This window comes from Ahaetulla prasina, chromosome 3 (assembly GCF_028640845.1).
Source record: "Ahaetulla prasina isolate Xishuangbanna chromosome 3, ASM2864084v1, whole genome shotgun sequence".
Classification (NCBI taxonomy): Eukaryota; Metazoa; Chordata; class Lepidosauria; order Squamata; family Colubridae; genus Ahaetulla; species Ahaetulla prasina.
The window spans coordinates 147,268,642-147,290,681 of record NC_080541.1 but is presented as its reverse complement, the minus strand read 5'-3'; the positions used below and the strand labels follow the sequence as shown (position 1 = coordinate 147,290,681).

The window sequence follows — 22,040 nt, the reverse complement described above, 5'->3', positions numbered from 1 at the left end:
TTTATGTACACGGAGAGCATATGCACCAAGACAAATTCCTTGTGTGTCCAATCACACTTGGCCAATAAAAAATTCTATTCTATTCTATTCTATTCTATTCCTAATTCTAATTCTATGATCATAACAGTACTGTGATAATTTCAAACATAGACTGAATGTATACAGTGCATTAAGATGTGCAGTCTCTTTTATGCCATAGCCTGTTATGTCAATTTGACCACTGAACTGCATAAAACTGGATTTATTGCTTAGCATGGTGTACAAACCCAATCAACTGCAATTTATTCAATTGACCATGGCTTACTACAGTATGCAAATCCAATCTTCATTATGTATTTATCCCTTTTCACGTGAAATATTTTTCCTAACAAAAGACTAGTTGATATTTTTCCTAACAAAATAACATAGGAAACATGTTATGGATATTTAGTTAGCTATGGCCATATGCCGTTAAAATTCTGAATCCTCACATATACTGGATGCATGCTACTATCAAACATATGGAACAAAGACAATATAAAACTGATGATGCTACCTAGTTTGGGTAAGGAAACTTCTGCAAGAAAACAACTAAGTCAGAGAGCACCAAGCACCCCTCATAGAAAATATACCTTGGCTAAAAAACAAATTTATCAAACTCATGCATCAGCCCTTCCCATTGGTCCTTCTGAATGGGAATCAAATGCCCAATGACATTCCACAAAGCCCTAAAGAACTGGCTATTCATCCAGGTCTTGGAGTAGAGTGGTTCCCATTTATGATGTTTTACAGGTAGTCCCTGACTTACAACCAATATGAAGTTACTAAGGACCCCAAAAAAGAGTCTTACAACTTTGCGGGTCTGAAGTGGTGTAGGGCTTCCTGCCTGGGCAGGGGGTTGGACTAGAAGACCTCCAAGGTCCCTTCCAACTCTGTTATTCTATTCTAACTCAGATTCAAAGTACCAACATCCCTCTCTGTGGTCATGTGACTGCCTTTTGGGCGCTCAGCATCTGGCCCACATTTAGGGCTGCTGGCAATGTCCCAAATCATATGACCATGATTTAGATCTTTACTTCAAATTTCTGGCAAAATAACACCCCATAGCAAACAATGGTTCATTTAATGACTACAGCATTCACTTTAAAGCCACCCTGTTTGCTTAACAACCACCACAAAAAAGGGTTGTAAAATCAAGTGCAGTCACCTGGTGACTTGCTTTATGACTATCACAAGTATAATCAACCTTGCAGGCTCAATTACAGTCGTAAGTGGAGGACTACCTGTACGTTTGCTTTGTTGTTGTATTACTACATTATGATTATTTTCTAGTTGTATTTGTACTTGCTTCAGCTCATGGTTGGCATCTCACTGTTCTTGTTATCTATTGATGTGAACCACCAGATTTGGTTGGAATTGAGAAGCATCCAAATTGAATAGACAAATTAAAATAACATACTAAGATGTTTAGCCTCTGTTTTACAGTAAGAACATACATAATTCCTATTTTTTCATGTTTGCAATCAGACATAAAACAAAAATATGTATTTTTCACTCACCACATTTTTTTTATTTTGTACAATTTCCAAGACTTCAGCTATATTCCCTTCCTCGAAACATTTCTGTCCAGCAACTTGAAAAAGATTATAATCTTCCCCTTTAAAATTCTCTTCATCAAGAAATTGCTGAAAGAACATATCTTTTAATTATAATTCACAATATAAAGGTAATCAGAAACATATGATATTGATATTGTACTATTGCAAACATTTTTAAAGAATGTATAAGAACATGTAAGCCTCTTAATATTTCAATTACAGAGTATTGTATTCAAACTACTATTACCGTAATACAAAATTAAAAAAAAATTCAGTATAGACTACACAATGAGTTGCACTCCAAAGATAAATATTAACAGCACGAATAAATATTAGGGTCTAATCCAAGATCATTTAAACACAGAATCTCCATCTTTGTACAAGTTTAATGATGATACAGCCCCAAATCAGACATTGAAAAAAATGAAGATCAGATTTAAGTACGTTCAAAGATGAAAACAATGCTTTCAAACTTGGTAACTGGGCAAGCAATAAAGTACTTACACATCTTTGTATTATTTCTTGAAGTTCTTTTGCCATTTTTTTCTTGCTCCTCAAGAACCCTATCATGAAATAAAAATAGACATGAACAAGTGCAAGTTTCCTTTCTTTTCCCCATTGTGAATTTTCTTAAGGCTTATGAAAAAGCTAACAAGGAGAAAGATGTGAGAAAGGATATAGCTTTATGTAGAGTTGGCATACTGGTTCACTTAGCTTAATTCTGTCTAAGTTTAATATTCAGGATTTCAGATACTGTACAACTTTTCACAGCATTCAGGATACTGAATAATTTACTAGTTCCTACAGCTGATACCTTGCTTCCATTACCAGTTATTATTTAGGTCTCTATCCTAGCTGCACAAGTAGTCCTGAACTTACAACCATTCTTTTAGTGACTATTCGAAGTTATAGCAGCAAAAAGTGACTTATGACCATTTTTCACACTTATGACCAATGCAACATCCCCATGGTCATGTGATCAATATCTGGTTGCTTGGCAACTGGCTTGTATTTATGATAGTTGCAGTGTCCCGGGGTCATGTGATCATCTTTTGCAAACTTCTGCAGAGTGGAACAGAGCTGAAGAAGCTTTTTGGATGACAAGTGAAACGTCTTCAAAGAAAAACCAGAAAGTCTAGTTGCCTCTTGAAAAATCACCTATGGGACTAAGAGTCAGATAAATAAAAGCTGGTTTAGTTTAGTGGTTAAGGCACCAGGCTAAAAACCAGAAAACAATTTAGTCTTGCCTTAGCTATGAAGGCAGCTGGGTGACTTTGAGTTAGTCATTCTCAGACTAACCCACTTCACAGGGTTGTTGTGGTGGGAAAAATGGGAGAAAGGAAGAGTATTAGGTACGTTCTCTACTTTGAATTATTTATAAAAATAAAGGTACATAAAATTAAATCAAATTAATTAAGTACTCCTTTCCCAGCCCACAGGGACATGGTGGCTCAGTGGCTAAGACGCTGAGCTTGTCAATCAAAAGGTCGGCAGATCAGCGGTTTGAATCCCTAGTACTGCGTAACAGGGTTAGCTCCTGTTATTTGTCTCAGCTTCTGCCAACCTAGCAGTTCGAAAGCACGTAAAAAATGCAAGTAGAAAAATAGGGACCACCTTTGGTGGGAAGGTAACAGCGTTCTGTGCGCCTTTGGCATTTAATCATGCCAGTCACATGACCACAGAGACGACTTCAGACAGCGCTGGCTCTTCGGCTTTGAAATGGAGATGAACACTGCCCCCTAGAGTCGGGAACGACTAGCACATATGTGCAAGGGGAACCTTTACCTTTACCTTCCCAGCCCATTCTAGTACTATGAGGATCTACATATGAGTGAAAGATGATAGATGGTCTATCCAATTCCCTTGGACCTTGCCAATAGCAGTGCAAGCAAGAACCCGAGCCAGTGTGCATACTCATATGTGTGGGAGAACAAGGTTGTATATTATAAGGCAAGTTGTGATTTATCTTGGAATAGTGCCCAAGAATGGCATGGTCATCCATCCACCCCTTCATGACATGGAGCTTGGTTTTGATTCAGACAGGGCCCCATCCTAGTTACAGCTAGCCCAATATATTTAGATGAAAAACACTATATAAAGTGTCACCTGTATCTCAAGGCTATTGAGAGAATGAGCCAATATCTATTTAGTCAGGTAGAAGGAAAACACTCAAGTTTAAATTCTACATCATAGATAACATAACTGCATTGCTGAGGGCCAATCATTTTGTTTTCAGTAAAGATTCTAATCATTGTGTTATTTTGGAGAGAGTTCTGCCAAATTAATACAAATTACCAATTAAAATTTAAGTATCTGCACAGCTGGGATTTCCTGGTGTAAAGCCTGATACAAAACAATGCTGTTCCCCATTGTATATACTAAAACTGACTGGTTTCTCAGATAGATCTTATACCAACATTACAAATGGGACACTTGAGAGCAACCAGATTAGGGATATGCTACACTACAACACAGTGGTTAACGCATCGGAGTAGAAACTGGTAGATTTGAGTTCTACTCCTGCCTTTGACACAAGCCAGCCAGGTGACTTTGGGCCACTCTATCTAAAGAGGCAGCAATGGGAAACCACTCCCAAAAAATACTGCCAAGAAAACTGCAGGGACTTGTCCAGGCAGCCTCCAAGAATTGGACACAACTGAATGGAAGAAAAAGTAATTATATACTGATCTCAGATGTTTCTCGATCCTAATCCTCAGAAGTACAAGTGACTTTTCACATATGAAAAAACATTTTAAAAAGAAAATGCCCAGGATCATAATTTAAAGAAAAAGTATTCATGATTCTCAGAACAAAGTATCTCATCAAACTTGCATTTTTTTAAAAAGCCACACATTCCATTCTGTAATACTCTAAACATGCGCAGAACACACAATCTTATATTCCTTCTATTCATTTCTGCAACTATTTGCCTCCCCTTAATGTTGTTTCCACTTTTGAGTTTCAGATCATGTCCTTTAATGTAAAAACTATCTCGTACTTTAATACCAAGCAAGCTGATGCTGCTAAATGATAGTAAAAAATTTAATACTTTTAATTGTTAAGCAATGGTTAACATCGTGCTTGAGGAAATCAGTGTGTCCTCAGACTATCTCTTGGTGCCACCAAGTCTCCACCACGCTGCAGACCAAAATAATCTAGCATAACCTATTCATTTATAAAATATATTTTTTTAATCTTATTTATTTAGAAAATTTGCCATCCATCTTATATCCAACATCTCAAATTTATTTATTTGCAAGAGCACTGCAATGTTACAAAGCATCCAAGGGAGCTAACTTGCCTTCCAATCCATACTTGTTCCATGGTTGACCATGCCCATCTCCCTCACCCTGAGGCATTTCTGGAAAAGTAAACCTACATTGGGGAAATTGTGAGTATGCTCACCCCACCTCTCAAGTTTCCAAATGTCACAACCCAAAAGATTGCATACCCTCAAAGGATATGCAGGAAAGGATAACAAAAGAAATCTTATCTCATTTCAGAAAGGAGGATTCAGCATCTGACAAAGCACTTAGAAATCTGAAACCTCTTTCACACTTGCAAAGTAATGTAAGCCAGCCTTAACCTTTGAATTAAACTGGATATGTTTCCAAGCAAGCAGTGGCTAATAGCCTTATATAAGCCTACTAAGTCAATTACAATCACAATGCCTTTACCAAAGAAATGTACACAATTTCAACTTATTTAAAAAAACACCAAAAACAAAATGTTTCTTTCACCTCATCAATATAAAAATTAAAGATATGGAAGCTTACTGAGGCAAAGAAGGCTAATTAAGGGAATATCAGCTACAACTATGATGAAATCTACTCTTTGGGCCTATTCCCCTCTGCCATTAAGACAACACAATTTTACCTTGATAGTACTTATTTTCCCCTTTTGGTTCCACAACACTGTCCTTGTTCCATCCCTAGCCCATGAATGACATGGCCATAGGTTTTTAGTAGCAATACTAATACAAAATTAGCATGCTACTTTTTAGTCTAGCATCATCTAACAATGACATGAAGGTGTGTTAAAATCACTCATTTTTCCAGAGGGAAAGTCAGCTGGCCCATTTCAAACATGATGCAAGAGCTTGGCATTGCATTGCTTGGCAATGTTGGAAGAGGCAGACATAACTCTTCCACTCTGGTCTCTAACCAGTCTCTATCAAAGCCATATTCTCCCAGTCTTTACAACATTCAATAAATTCCCTTGATTTATATTACTGTACCACAAATGTGTGAATATGCACTATTTTTGACACAAATTTTTCTCCACACTTCAAATAGCACAGAGAGAGGCCAAACCTTTACATAGAAATCACCTAGGTGAGTTGAACAGCTATATAAATTTGTTTGATAATTTAATTTAGAGAAAAGATTGGGAAGGTTTTCACTATTCCACATTAAAATCTTTTCAAATGTATCTTAACATAAAATGCAGCAGCCCAGATATTCCTTAGTACAGCACTAAGAATAAGGAAGTTGAACTAATCTTATCTCTCCATTTCAATCTCTTACCCCCCCAGCTGGGAATAACCCTAAGGCTGCCCATAAGCTAATCAATTCTAGTTCTCCTTTTCCACAAGACCAAATTACCCTGGCAGAACCTCATTCCCTCCTCATTGGGATGGGCATCTTTCTAGATGTATCTTTATTTCCCAGTGTTTTTAAACATGGAAAATGCTCACATGGGATGTGGGTAGGAGCAGATGAACAAGCTTAGAGAAGACTGGACAGAGCCAAACCTTGCTGCAAGTCTATGATTGGTGGAAGTTTTTTTCTGCTGGTTGGTAAAACACTGAAAGGGGTTACCGTATTTATTATAATTATTTAAATTCATTTGCTATCCAACTCCAATAGATTCTGGGAAGCAAAACTACAGGAGAAAACCAATTACTTTGCACATAATCAATGCACACATAGACAAATCAGGACAAAACCATTCACCGGTTGAGGCAAACATCAGCATAATTCAAGGATTCCCTGTAACTCCACAGTGGTACACACACACACACCTTGATGAAAATTGTTCTACCCGCAAACACCCTTCTCAGCAGTTTTTAAAAGCATCACTGTGAAGAATGAAATTGGTGAAAAACCAGAATGTTTAGGGAAGGAGGAAAGAAAGCAGTTAATAAACCCTCGGGCATAAGAAAGGCATTGCCCCCTCTGTCCCACAGGTGCTTTTTCACTGGACTTTTTGGTTTTCCTTTGAAGATGTTTCAAAATCTTCAAAGAAAAACCCAGCTGCCTCTTGAAAAAAGCACCTTTGGGTCAACCATAACCTCGACGACTGAGAATCTCCATTGACAGACAGCCCCCTCTCCTCTGAAAACCTCATTTCCACAAATGTGATGAGTTGCACCCCCCCCCCTTTTAAGTAATGGGTGGGAAAGTAAGGACTTTCCTTTTAATATCTTATTAAGACTCAGTGCAGTCACACAGTTACTGACGGGAGCCAGACTGACCGTCCAGCGCCTATTATAAACACCACCACAAATCCACCATACAAGTTTATTTAGGAGGGGGATACCGTGCAGCGCCCTTTACTTGGCATAAGCAGGGTGGAAATCGACGGGGAGCAGCTACTTTCCGCCCCCCTCCATTCCTGCCTCTTAAATCCGAGAATAATTTAGCTGACACCCCTTTCCAGCCCCATAGCACGCTTTCTCCTCCCTACCGTTTGGGGTGCGAGGAAAGCGGGAACCTCTTGCGCCCCGGCCGCTGCCTCCGCAGTCTCAAGCTCAGCCCGAGCCGCTGCAGCTTCCCCAGGAGCATTTCCTACCGCCCCGCCCCCTTTCAAGCCCCGCCTGCCCCCAAGCTCCACCCTCCGGTGAGAGGTCAACGCCGGAAAAGGCTCCGGATGATGGCGGAAGAAGCGCCGCGAAGTGCCTCGAGCGGGCGCAGACGCTTAGGTTTGTTTTCATTATAAAAAACAACCCACTACTCTCTCTTTCCCCCCCCCCACCATTCCCCGGTACATGGGCTATTCCTTCCTACTTCCTTCGACGGTCAAACCATTCCGCAGCTCTGGAGGGGTGGGCAAGGGATTGGGATGGCAAGGGAGAGGGAAGATGGGAAAAGGAGACGGTATGCAGTGTAGCGCTATAGTATGGGGAATAAACCTCCAGGAAATCTTACCGTCACAACATCCAGATCAGGGGTCTCCAATCTTGGTCCCTTTAAGACTTGTGAACTTCAAGCTTTGCTGACTGAGGAACTCTGGGAGTTGAAGTCCACAAGTCTTAAAGGGACCATGGTTGGAGACCCCTGATCCCAGAAAATACTCCCAGGGTAGTGGCCGGAAAGAGATGCCTTTGGTTGGTCGGCTTGTTCTAATAATAATAATAATAACCTTGAGCTTCCCAAATGTACTTCATTATTATACTTACATTTATTATATTATACTTTATTATACACTACATGTACACTTCCTTTAATAGCAGGATCTCATCCCTCGCATCCTGGACATAAACTGTTTCAACTCCTACCCTCAAAACGACGCTATAGAGCACTGCACACCAGAACAACTAGACACAAGAACAGTTTTTTCCCGAAGGCCATCACTCTGCTAAACAAATAATTCCCTCAACACTGTCAGACTATTTACTGAATCTGCACTACTATTAATCGTTTCATAGTTCCCATCACCAATCTCTTTCCACTTATGACTGTATGACTATAACTTGTTGCTGGCAATCCTTATGATTTATATTGATATATTGATCATCAATTGTGTTGTAAATGTTGTACCTTGATGAACGTATCTTTTCTTTTATGTACACTGAGAGCATATGCACCAAGACAAATTCCTTGTGTGTCCAATCACACTTGGCCAATAAAATTCTATTCTATTCTATTTAGAGTCGGAGACAGCAAGCTTTCCTAATAGTCCTGCTTCCTTCCTTCCCCTGGAACAGAGGTGGGAAACTGTGGCCCCTTTTATAGCTTGTGGACTTCCAACTCCCAGAATTATGGCTGTTCTCAGGGATTATGGGAGTTGAAGTCCACAAATCATAGAAGGGTCCATAGTTCCCCATAGTTCCTGGAACAAGAACCCTGTGAGGTGGACTGGGTTGAGAGACACTGACAGACCCGCAGCCACCCAGCCATTTTTTATTCCAAAAGTGGGATTAGAACTCAACATCTGGCTTCTGCGATTTATTCTTAATTTCTCGTTGTTCTTTATAATAGGAAACAAACCACCTTTAAAAAATGAAGATGCTGCTGAAAGGTATCGTTTCTAAATATTATTTGCTTATAGCTATGTCCCATCTTCTAAAAGAGTCCCAGAGATCTCCTCTCATGTTATCCTTCCAACAGCCATATAAAAGAGCCTAGAGATATTTGTGGGTCCTAAAGTTGTCGTGTGCAGATATTTGGAGTTGGAGCAGAGAAGATGCTTGGGATTCAAAGAGCTGTGATTCTGTGGTTCAGAGTCCCCTAGTTGGTTGAGGAATTGAACCTGGATACTTTCATTTTGAATATCGTAGTGAGCAACCTTTTATATCAGGGCCACATGCATTTGTGAACAAGGCAGGTTTTTAATTTGAGTTTTGAATGGGTTGTGTGTGCTGTAACAAAAGTTTAACACTTCCGTTTTGAGTTGTTTCCAATCTTAAAAGTGTAAGAAAGTTCAATTTTCTACAGTTAGAGTCTAGGGATTGCAGATTGCCTCTTATCACTTTGACCTACATCGTAGTATTGTAGAGATAATATATGAAGTATCATAACTCCAAGCGTGATAACAAGACTTACTTGTCTTAACTATCCCTATGGCTTGTGACGCTTATAGTACTGTAGTCCTCAGCTTACAACCAGTCAAATCAAATAGTCAAATCAAACCTTTATTGTCAATGCACAACATGTGTACAATGAAATTGTGACCACTCAAACGTACAACCTACCTGAAAAAGAGGACTTGTGACCTGGATCTGAAATTCTGATCACTCTGCTCCACAGTCACACGACCACACTTCAGGTGCTTAGTAACATAGCATTTTGTAGCACCCTATTGGCACGTGACACTGATTCACTACGATTTTGCTGAAAAAGTATAGTTTTTAGCAAAATTACTCCATTGTGAATAATGGATTCGTGAACAACCACATAAACCACACATTGCTTAATGACTGCAGCATTCAAACTTACAACTGCTGCCTTTGCTCAACAACCACTGCAAAAAAACAGTTACATGACCAAATTGTTGTATGACAATAATGGGCAGGTTCCATTACAATTGTAAATTGAGCATTATCTGTATATTAGATAAGGACTTTATGGAGAATGGTTTATTACCAGAGGACACCAATACATTTATGGATCTTGGGGGGCATATTTATTCAAAGACAACTCCCTGTAAGTTCTGTGGGAGACTTGCTCTAAAGTTTGTGATTATAGGATTATCGTTTACATTTATTTAACCAGTTTGCTTATTACAAGGAAGATTATTAGATCCTGTTATGATCTTTGTGAATAAGTTTTGGGGATATTAAATATATTCGGACTGGCAGGCCCCTTTGTGCCAGCCATTTTTCAAAAGCATGACAGAAAATTCAAACCAAGTTTCAAAATAAACCTAACAGAAGGATGGTTTTATGTAATGAATATAACATTCCAATGAAATACATTATTCAAATAAAAGTTTTTAAGCAAATTGATATGAAAATATTATATACACTACATTGTTAAATCCTTATTCCTTTCTAGGAAAGCAGCACTTGAAGCTGCTATTAGGAAAAAAATTGAGTGTGAGCGGAAAGCATTGCAAGTTGTTGAACACCTGTTGGAAGATGACATCACCGAAGAATTATTTGTGGATTGTGTATGTTCTTTCCTAAACTTACTTTTCTTTACATTTGATGAAATGTATTTGATAAAATACCTTTGATGAAGGTATTTTTTTTCTTTTTCTTTTATGTACAGAGAGTTCTGTAAAGCATTATAGACTGGTATATAAGTCTAAATATAGTGTACTATAAATAAGTCTATCAAGTGTACTATAGTGACCATGTTCACTAATGCTAAGGCAAGATTTTTACTGGTAGTTGGATAGAGATACATGCTGGTAAAACAAAATGGATGAGACAGTATGCCATTCCACATGACTTTTTTGTGAACAAGTCTTGTGTTTTTAGAAAACTTTTTCTACACCTGAAAGTTACAGAAGGAAATATAAAAATGTCATTGGAGAAAGCAAGAGGGAAATTCCTCTCTCTCTGTTTTCATGTGAGAGGATTTGGGCAGGATCTTTTCTATGTGGGAGACCTAATGCCTTAACTTAAATTCGTATTCGTGTTTTTTTTTAAAAGTAAGACTGAAATTTTGGGGGGGGGGGTTGCCAACTGAATTTTGGCTATTGAACAGATTAGAAACATGATGCTATATTAAATATCCCCTTGGCTTTTAGATTGTCCTAAATTCTAAAACTTTTGCTTTTATTACTAGATGAAAATAATTTTGACAGAATCCTCTTGGTTTTGTCATTTCAGGGGAGGCTTATAACACCTTCTCACTATATGGATGTGGTGGAAGAACGGTTTATCATCAAGCTATGTGGCTACCCTCTCTGTCAAAATAAGCTACAGAATGTAAGAGTTTATGCGTGGTATGCGTCTCTTGCCATTTTTCATTCAAAATGTATTGCTTCCAGGGAGTTATCTCACACTAGCCTTTTGCTTATTCGGGTTAAATGAGATCAATTGAAATTCACTCTCTCACATTTTTCTCTATGCAGAGATAAGGATTGCCCCAAATTCAATTAAGTTAAATTGATTGGAAGAAAGAGGGGCTCAGAAGCTTTGGCTCCAAATGGTTTAATGTTATTCAAATGCATGTAATGACCAACAGTCCTTTTGTAGAATCCACAAGGGTTTAGGCATTGTGTTATGATTTTAACTGGGATTGTTACATAATCTCTGGTTGGGTGGATTTACATGTCATGCTGTGGCTTAAACAGCTTATTAGCCACGTTACAGCTTATTAGGTTGTATGAATCCAGTGATGAAGTTAGATCATTGCACCATCTAGACCAGGAGTGTCAAACTCACATCATCACAGCAGCATCACATGATGTGTTGGAACTTTTCACCCTTTGCTAAATTGGGCATGGGCATGGGCAACGCATGATGCATCCGGTCCGTTTGACAGCCCTGATCTAGACCAACAGTGCCTACATTGTTTTAGCAGCAAGTTTCCAGGATTTCAAGAAGAAACTTTTCCAGTCCTATGTAGATATACCTGGAATTGGATTTGGGGGTCCTACCATTGAATTACAGCTCCATGTTGCACATAATTCAAATTCAATAAGAGACATATTTTTTGCCATTTTTAAAGTTTTCAATTTGGTAATAGCACCTATTCGTTATTCCTGTTTTTCCTTTTCGATTACGCAATAAACTTTAGTCATTTATGAAGCTAGCTTATTTTACAGAATCGGGGTTAAGAACAACTGCAGTTCAGAGATGGGAAACCAATGAAGTACAACTCTCAGCAGCTGTGGTTATTATGGCGCTTTATTTCAGCAACAACAGAATGCCCCAGGGTTTAGATTTTATACTAGATCATTGTTAACTGAAAGGAAAGCACACTTTTCTGTCCCTCTCATTAAATCCATGCCAAGAAAGGATGAAAAGAGCAGTAGCAGCTTCAGAAGTTTCTTTTATCCCCTGTAATCTATTTTGAGTCAATCTCTTTACAGGGTGCACTTTAGAAAATCTTACTCCTGTTTAATTAAATGAAAGAATCTCTTCGACAGAGGAAAGTGTTTCATGCAACACACTACTAATATTTCTGAAGGATGCTGTCTTCCTACTGATTCATTTTGAGGTGCTTGGCATTGATTTAGTAGCTCATAATATGTCCCAAAGGTGCTTTTTTAGGAGGCAACTGGACATTCTTGTTTTTTCTTTGGAGACGCTTCACTTCTCATCCAAGAAGCTTCTTCAGTTCTGGCTGGATGGTGGGGAATGGAAGGATTTATATTCCTTGCAGATAGCTGGTCATTTGAATCCTTCCATTCCCCCCATCCAGTTAGAGCTGAAGAAGCTTCTTGGATGAGAAGCGAAACGTTTTCAAAGAAAAAAACAAGAAAGTCCAGTTGCCGCCTGAAAAAGCACCTTTGGGACAACCATGACCTGGATGACTGAGAATCTCTATAAAGTTTTAGCTCATAATATGCTTCACATGCATAGTAAAAAATTAGATACAGATAACGATACGGTCAGTCTGATACAGGCAGGAGAAAAATACAGTACCATAAAGAAAAAAGATAAATGAGGGAGAAAGTGCCTAAAGTTAATATAAGTAATTGAATGAGGTAGCATGGTGGTTTTTTGAACTGTGATAAATATATTACTTGAAAGAGAAGAATGCTGAACTAGCTAAGTTAATGAACTAAGTTAATCAACTAACTGCTTTGCAATTCTTACTTTTAAGGTGCCAAAACAAAAGTATAAAATTTCCACAAAAACAAACAAAGTATATGATATTACCGAAAGAAAGGTAAGTTTAAAATCATTGCTAAAGTTAATTGTGTTTCATTTATTGTTCCACAAGAAAGAGCTTGCAAATAAATGTTGGCTATGTCCATGGACTCCAGGCAGCTTGTTTTCTCCTGATTTTCACTTACTGTTTTTCCAATTTGTCTGCCATTGTGGTTGGATTTTCTTTTCTACATTTCTCTACCAATGTGGTTGGATGTTCTTTTCATTCCCAGGTTATTCAAAGCTATTTCATCTAATTCTGTCAGACAGTGTTTAACTTCAGCAAATAAAGATTGGCTGAATTTGTATATTGCACCAGGTCATAGTTTGCTCAGTGATGGTTTACTGGCTGGGATTAGACACAAAAACTGAACCATAAACTATAATGTATAGAGCAAATAAATGTGACTTGACAGGAACCCAGATCAGAAAATAATTTCCCTTCATTATGTTGCTTTACTGCTCTTCTAATATCAGCTATTATTGAAGAAATGCAAAAATAGTGGACTGCCTGCTTTCTCTTTTAAGAGTAGCCCTATTAGGCTAGTGGGTTTCAAGTGAGGAGTGGTGAGCAGCCTCTTTGTCTCTTAACTTAAACTGTAATTAAATTAAATTAAATTTAACCCAGTAGCATAGGTTAGTTCTCAGCATCAGGGAATGGACAGTTCCATGTAAGCCGAAATTTAGGCCTTACATTTGAAATCTAGATGTACAAGTGCCAACTAACCAAGGTTGATGTCCTCATATGGTTCACCTTAGACAGAACACTTAACCACTGATTGTTTCCCAAATGCCATGACAAATAGCAACTTTGCACCATCTCTGTTTTGTTATATTGAAGAAATAACTGTTGTTCTTATTCTTTCTATGGGGAGCAGCGTTTTTGCAGCAATTTTTGTTACAAAGCATCAAAATACTTCGAGGGCCAAATATCCAAAACTCCAGTGTGGCTTCGAGAAGAAGAAAGGTACTTAGATCACTCATATTTCTTCCTCTGGTTTCTTAGAAATTCAAAAATAGATGTTGATGGATGTTAATAGACAAAAACCAGAAATATAAAAAAAAACCCAGTTTTTATTTGTCAGAGAACATAATCCATATTATTTAATCAAAACTCGTCCTATTGATAGCCAGTATGTTTATATTTAAATAGGAGATCCATATAAATCCATATTAAATGAGACTTAATATAAAAAAGTCCCCTAAATTTGCTTTATGACAGATTATTAGGTTATGGATTTCACTAGAATCTAGTAGTTGTCTGTCTGAGAAGAAATCTTTCAGGCTTTACCTCACTTTAAGCCATAATTTGGTTTCATTAGCATAGTGCGTGAATTCAGACTGTAGTGACTCGCTAAGGAACATGATACATGAACTTTCCCAGAGCTGAAACTTGAACTGAGCGATGCTCAGAGTATGAAGTACAGTTTCCAAAGCATCCTGGATTGGTTAAAGTTGCAACTGACATACCAGCCAAAGCTGAATAAAGTCATCCTCTGACTATGGCTAAGCAGACTGCTGTTTAATGGTTTGTCAATCCATATCCTATATTGATTGCTTTTGTTTTAGATCATTAACTGGCTTCTCTCCAAGGTGTAGTAGTGTAACAGATTCTATACATCTTCTTCAGCCTGTCCTGGGTAGGGGAAAATACTACTATTAACTACTGCTTTACCATTGGTACATCTAATGATCATTTAAGCATTTGTTATTCACGGACTGAAGACAAAGTGAAGGCAATGTTATGAAGACAAAGCAGAAAAATGATATTGTCAGGCCATGTTTGTGCTGTGGTTAGGTACAGATGGGAAGGACCCATTTTGAGTATTGGTGAGCGGTCTAATCATAATTAAAAAGGCAAGGGGAGAAACGTTCTCCAAGGATGCGGAGAACTGTAAAATAGTTTTACGATTTGTTATCAAAAGCGATCAGGGAAAAGGTAATCAGCACTGTCCTGCTTGATTTGGAAACCATGCCTTATCTGAAGTCTAGATAAGACCTTTTCACCTGAAAATCGGGATTATTTTACCTAATCTTATTGGAGTTCTAATTTTAGGGATGATCCCAAACAAAGACTGCCAACTTTAAAATGCTTCCACGTGCAGCATTTATTGCATGTAATAATTCATATAATTTTAAAAGGGTTGTAGAGATCTAGATATTTGTTCCATTAGGAATTATCTTTTTGTGTTTCCTGTCCTTCTTTTTTCCCCATTCATATAATGATAAATAATATAGCTGAATAGTATCCTTTGCCTAAAAGCCCTAAAAGCCCCCCCATCTGGATGCAGTTTATAGCAAACCAGATAATGTAACAAGACATCAAAGGAAACTGTCCAAAAATATAAGAACAGGGTTATGACTAGGCTAAAAAGTTATGACTTGCAACTAACTCAGTATCCACTGGGTGTCAATGTCTCATAAGGTATAACTGTTACCAAGAAATAGAGCCATACGGATTTAATGAATAGAACTCAAAATCCATTCTATAGCAAAAACAGCAAAGGTAAATATTATAACATTAAAAATAATTATTTTTTTACTAGACACCTATGCAGTTGGAACAATCTTTTTTTTTTAAATTTAAAGTTCCAAGTAGAGAAAAATCTATTTCGATTAGACTGTTCCAGAAATATTTCAAGATAATTATAGTATTCAGAAGCGATTCGTTTCTTAAAAGGTTCACTTCCCTCCTTCACACATAGAAGAATGTTAAGATAGATCTAAGCCAGAAAGGCCTTCACCTAGATTAACCTGATATGCTGATTTAATTCTTGCTTGTCAGAATTCCCTTCATTCATGTCATTCATGTCTTAATCACTTCACATTGCAAAGCATTCTCTGCATGGGGCTTCCCTTGAAAATCACTTGGAAGGGGCATCTAGCTGTAGGGGGCCTTTATGTTCAAGCCTTGTTAAACATATGGTTCCTCTACTGTATTGCCCGAGTTGCATTGGTTACCAAGGTGAGTTTCTAAGTACAATTCAGAACACTGGTTGTGACATATAACCAGCATATAGTCTGGTTACCTGATGGTTCATTTTTCCCAGAGTAGGCATGGTGCAGATCCCAATTTTAAAATATAGGTAGTCCCCGACTTACAATGGTTCATTCACTGACCGTTTGAAGTTACAACGGCACTAAAAAAAATGACTTACGATCTTTTTTTCCCCACTTTGAACGTTGCAGCATCCTTATGATCACATAATCAAGATTAGAATGCTTGGCGACTGGCTCATATTTATGACCGTTGCAGTGTCCTGGGTCATGTGATCCCCTTTTGCAAACTTCCAGCAAGCAAAGTCAATGGGAAAACCAGTTTCACTTAACAGTGTTGCTAATTTAACAACTCTTAAGAACTGTGGCAAGAAAAAATCATAAAATGGGGCAAAACTCATTTAACAAATTTCTCACTTAGCAACAGAAATTTTGGGCTCAATTGTGGTCATGATTACCTGTATGATCACAGTTAGGACCAGCAACTCCACTGCTAAGCATTGTTGTTGATTGAGAATATATGGCTGCAAATTGCAATTTCATTGCCAGATTTTCTCACAGACTTGCTTCTGAAAGCCAGCTTGCAAATGGTGGTCATGTAACTGCAGGATACTGTGACAATCATACATGCCCACATTTTAATCATCTGACAGCAAAAACACTGCAACAGGCGGAAGTGTGATGATCGGCCATGAGGTGACTTTTTCAGGTCCATCATTATTTTAATGGTTGTCATACAGAGCAGCTGTATAGTGAGGACTACCTGTAGTGTCATCTAATGGATCTCTGGTAGCATGCCTTCTCTGTCATGGTGCCTGCCTTCTGGAATGGCATCTCCTCAGAGGTTCATATTTTCCTTCATCCTGTATCCTTTCATTGAACTTTGAAGATCTGGCTCTTTCCTCAGGTCTTCTCTTTCCCCAGATGGTTTTACCAGTGGTTTTCCTGTCAGGCTTTAACCCGTTTTTGGCTTTTATAGCTTTATTGGTTTGTGCCATTTTGTTCGTTAATTTTATTGTAAGTATCCAAAGTTGATTGGCTGGGACAGCTTTGTAAATTTGATGAAATAAATAAAATAATCCAACGAGATGATGGACCTGTAGTTGGTTCTGATCATGGGAAGCCTAGAAAGTAATCTGTTGGAGACAGCTTAATGAGATTTTTGTCTTGAGCAAAAGGACGGCTCCTTCCAAGTCTTTGATGATCTGGGTTCAGAGAGTCAGCTTTAGTGAACAGATGGCTGGGATAGACAACAGATAAGAGATGTGAGAAGGTACAAATAAGTTTGGAACATTAAAAGTATTAGTAGTTTCCAGATAACTGTTTTTAAGCCTAAAATTCAGGCTACAATCCTAAGCGTGCATATTAGGGAATAAGCCTCTTAATTATTAAACAACTTTACTGCTGTATAAATATGTATTAGTTTGCATCTACAATTGTGTCATTTTATAATCTATCTTAATTATCAGTTCCCCACATTTTCAGGTTCATTACATCAGGTAAATGTTTAATACTGTCTCAATCTTAAAAATGACTTCAAAACCTAGTAAATAATATTTGAATAATTGATCCATGAATTAAAAATACAGTTGATTAATACCATTGTTGCAGAACCAAACCCCATGCAAAATGTAGATGAGTTCATTAATTATCACCATCAGAATTGTCACAGAATATTTTTTTCTGTCTTTCTCTCAAGGCCACCAACTATTGAGCTGCTAAAGAAAGAGTCAAGGTAGGGTAGAAATTTCAATTTCATTTTCAGATATAGTTGAATTCAATATAGTTGAATTAAGTCTCTGATTTCCTACTCTCTGCTTCTCTGTCCAATAGCCACCATTATTCTCCTCCCCACAAAGCCCTGCTGCTTGCCTTGATTAGTTGGGTATTTTTCTTCCAGTCTGAAAAGCCTGTTTGATCTGTATGATTTTCAGCTGGCCCTAGTGGTGTAATTGAACCTGTTGAAACATGAGACAAGTACAGTGTTTGCTCTTGAGTCTGCTGCAGCAGTTTTTGTCTATGGCTTTCTTTGCAAAAGAAATGGGGCCAATTATATGTGCTGAAAGCTTGTTTACATCTTCAGATAATCCATTAAATAAATAGATCCATTTGGTGCTGTGTTTTTTTGGGGGGGTGGATCGGTGGGTTGAGCAAGCTTTGGCTGTATCTGCAATCTGTGTGTTTTAATAGTATGGCTGTGTTTGCCAGAAGTCTTTCTTGTCCGCATTTAAAATACAAAGCCAGTTCATGGTACATACTGTTCTAGCATTGTAATGTGGAGGTGGGAAATCTGTGGTATGGCTTTTTGATGTGCTTTTTGATTAAATAATAGGGCTGCTAAATCTGTAAAGTAGGATTAAAACCAGTGTATTAAAATCATGGTTTTCAAAGCAAAAAAGAAAAGCTAACTGGCACCTCCTTTGCCATTTGTTTGATGCCATGTAAATAACTTTTCTGTTTATGTGGCCTTGATGACTCTCTAAAAGAATGCAAATGACCGGCTGTCTGCAAGGAGTGTAAAATCCTTCCATTCCCCACCATCCAGTCAGAGCTAAAGAAGCTTCTTGGATGAGAAGCGAAATGTCTTCCAAGAAAAAACCAGAAAGTCCAGTTGCCTCTTGAAAAAGCGCCTTTGGGACAACCATGACCTGGATGACTGAGAATCTCCATAGACAGTCCATTCGTACTTAATATTCTGTCCAAAGACTGGAGAATGAGTGATTTAGACAGGGTTGTTGTTTTTTTTAAATGTGAACATGGGTAGTTCCATTTAATTTCTGTGTGGAGATGAATTGACTCATTCAGATACTCAGTAGAATGATTTATTCTCAGAAGAGGCAAATTAGATAGAGACAACTGACAGCCTATGCTATAGGGATAAATTCTTTAGGTTTTTAGACATTTTCAGTTATAAAATTCTAGTCACCCAGAGATAGAATGCTGCTGCTGCTGCTATTATTATTGTTACTAGTTGTTGTTGTTGTTGTTATTACTTTCCAAACACAGCAAAGCATTTTTAACAAAAATTGGTAATTATTCTTCGATGTCGCTTCCCCTAATAAAGGCTTGCATAGTCTCTTGCTTAAATCTAAGTTCTGGAGGTTTGATTAGTTGAGACTTGGGTAATGTGACTTCGAAATCATAAAAAAGCTCTTTTGTATTCCTGTGCAAAATGCTTCTTGTTTGATATATATTTAATCCTAAAAAAGCCTGATTTTATATCAAAACAGGTTATCCAAAGTTTACTAAAAGCATTTTAACTCTATGTTGACAGCCCCTGCTTGAAACAGCTAGATTTCAAAGCCAGAATAGCATTGAAACACTGATAGTAAGTCTAAGAAAAAGGAATCTGAACTCAAAACTCACCAGTTCAGCTGGAGGCAGTTTGAATTTAAAAGTTTTTGTAATTGTTTTTCCTTTTTCTCAAGAATGGTTGAAAGAAAGCCCTAAACCAAACTTATTTTGCAATAATCCTTCCACTATTTCACATAAAGACCATTAAAGAAATTTCTATAAAGGTCTGCAGCGTTTAAGACTTAAATTTACCCAATTTAATTTCCAGACATCCTATTATACTCAGCAATTTGGCAGTACTTCTTCCCTCACAAACCTATTTTATTTAATAAAATTTTTATATTTACATCTCTAAAGTTTTTATCAATGCTGGCTCATTAATATGTGTAAGGCCAAATTATTTATTTAAGCATATAGACAATAAAATATAAGGTATACTTACAAAAGGAAAATAGAATAAAGGCAGTGTACATGGAATGAAAGGAAAGGAAAAGAAAATTACTCTTTGAAATGAAGGGACAAAACCAGATTGTTGATGTTTTTCTTATTGCACTAGTGAGAAAATGCCTTTTTTTTTCTTTTGTAGTTTGTATCTTTACTGAGTATTTTTAATTTTTTTCAATTTTTTTGTAAGATTAAAGATTTTTGTTAGGAAAAATAAAGATATTAAATTAAAAAAAACCTCTTTAGCTTTACAGTCCCAGTTTTACAATTATTTTAAATTAAAATAACCGAACTACTTCAAGCCAACATCAACTTCAACTATCTTAACATCACAGTGGAAGGGAGAGAGAGTTTGTGTAAACTGGCAGATTAAAAAAAAAATTGCTACAAGAAAAGGACTATCACCAAGTCCAAATTTGTTCCTTCGTTCCTTTCTTGCTCTTCATTGTAATCTGTTCTTCAGCATGGTTTTTGCTTCCTCTCCTTTAGCCGGCCTAAACATAGGGCTGTAGCGTATAATTATGACAGGAAACCCACGGAAGGGCAGGTCGGATGATAATGTATCTAACTTCCACATGTACTTCCCGCTTCTTTAGACAGAAGAAAGCAGGTCTTCATCTGGTGCACGATATACTAGTGGTGTTCAGTCAAGGAACATGCTTTTTAAAACAGACATTTTATATATTACTGTCTATGTGTTTCTTATTGTCATTTTTCATTTGTATTGACAGTGGCTACTCTGGGAAGGAAATAAAATTAGTCAGTGAAAGAATTAAAGCCTTAGACATTGAAAATCCTGCTCCTGCAGAAATCCATCATGACTCTGATTCAGGCAGTGAAAGCAACAGTGATGCTGAGCAGGACTTTGTTTCTTCCGTTCGACGAGAGAATCTCTCAAATACAGAGAAATTGGCCGGGAAGCCCCTCAAGAGCATCCTTAAAAAAAGCCCTACCAAGAGAGCCAAACCTAAGCTCTTCACCCCAAAGGATACGCTTGATGAGACTTCAGCCCAACTAAACAAAGGCACATCAGATGTTCTACAAGAAGAGCATGGTTTTCCTCGTAACATTCAGGGCGGGGAACCTTGCCATTCTCAGAATGTTCTTGAAAATGCGCCGGTCTCTGAAAATCTTGGAAATAACTCTAGCTGTTCCCAAGTGGTGTTTCTGGGAGTGAGCCAAAAAGGGGCAGACCAATTTAAAAGGTTACTTGCTAAATCAAAACTGTCTGTCAGAAGTCCAGCAGACTCCCTTGCGGCCAAAGATAGTTTGCTAGAGAGCCTCTGCCAGACATTTACTGAATGGAGAAGTGAAGAGACACTAAAACTTCTCCATGGCTCTTGCAGCACCTCCAGTCATCTAGTGCAGCACACCCAGCCAAATGACTCTGAGAAGGAAGAGCTTGATGAAGATGACTTGGAAAATGCTAGTAGCAGTGAAGGTGTATCCCAAAAGCACACTTTAAACAGCCTAGATCAGTCTTTGCCTTTCCAGGACTCTAGGGCAGCTGCCAAACCTTTACCGAGCTTTGAACATTTAAAAAAAGAGACATTGCAGTTGGAGTTAAAGGTGAGCGAATTTTACAAAGGAAAGTTCACTGTCATCGAAGAGGACAATTTGGCAATGCAATCAGAAAGGGAACAGCAGAATGGGAAGTCTCAAGTAAGTATCCTGAAAATAAAGGAAGTGGTTATAATGTCAACCTTCAGGTGTTGGGCCCAAGCTGAATGGAGTTCCTCCCCAGAGGAATACAATATGAATCTCGGTTCTGGTTGCCTGCTGTTGTTTTCAGTTGTATTTTTGAGGGCTGGGGGTTGGTTTACTGATTGTATGCTGCTCAAATTGAGCTTGAGGTGGTAATGCAGATTTTTTAAAGATTTTTTTTATCCCTTCTTCAGTATTTTTGTAAATAACTCAAGGTATTTATAAAAGAAATGAAGAAGATACCTAATACTCCATCCTTCTCTTATTTTCACCACAACAAGAACCCTATGAGGTGGGTTGGGCTAAGAAAAAAACGACTGGCCCAAAGTTACCCAGCCAGCTTTCATGTCTAAGGCAGGACTAGAACTCTCAATCTCCTGGTTTCTAGGCAAACACCTTAACTGCTAGATCAAACTGGTTTTTCTTTTTATTTAATTTTTATTTTTCCAAGAATAGCAGCAAGTTCATGAATTCTTGTAGGATCCCATATAAAAGCTTTTTTGTTTGCCATTGTTCAAATAAATTATTTTACC

The 22,040-nt window shown here is 37.8% G+C and overlaps 2 protein-coding genes across 5 annotated transcripts in view; one reads left to right on the top strand and one right to left on the bottom strand.

The window, feature by feature from the left end:
• GLMN (glomulin, FKBP associated protein) overlaps positions 1-7,387 on the bottom strand; it is a 53,666-nt gene extending 46,279 nt beyond the window's left edge. Inside the window, exons 1-3 of the mRNA XM_058179183.1 lie at positions 7,266-7,387; positions 2,082-2,140; positions 1,539-1,664 (exon numbers count right to left, since the gene is read on the bottom strand). Of these exons, the coding sequence (XP_058035166.1) occupies positions 1,539-1,664; positions 2,082-2,117 (162 nt within the window). The 5' untranslated portion in view covers positions 2,118-2,140; positions 7,266-7,387. The remainder of the gene's footprint in view (positions 1-1,538; positions 1,665-2,081; positions 2,141-7,265) is intronic.
• An 18-nt stretch (positions 7,388-7,405) lies between these two features.
• The window catches only part of RPAP2 (RNA polymerase II associated protein 2), a 94,589-nt gene continuing 79,954 nt past the window's right edge, over positions 7,406-22,040 (top strand). For 3 of the 4 annotated variants that reach the window (XM_058179176.1, XM_058179179.1, XM_058179178.1), the window contains exons 1-8: positions 7,406-7,500; positions 8,780-8,819; positions 10,295-10,409; positions 11,077-11,175; positions 13,022-13,087; positions 13,947-14,035; positions 17,765-17,800; positions 20,535-21,465. In XM_058179176.1, coding sequence (XP_058035159.1) covers positions 7,449-7,500; positions 8,780-8,819; positions 10,295-10,409; positions 11,077-11,175; positions 13,022-13,087; positions 13,947-14,035; positions 17,765-17,800; positions 20,535-21,465 — 1,428 coding nt within the window. In that variant the 5' untranslated portion in view covers positions 7,406-7,448. The remainder of the gene's footprint in view (positions 7,501-8,779; positions 8,820-10,294; positions 10,410-11,076; positions 11,176-13,021; positions 13,088-13,946; positions 14,036-17,764; positions 17,801-20,534; positions 21,466-22,040) is intronic. The other variant, XM_058179177.1, reaches the window with a different exon arrangement.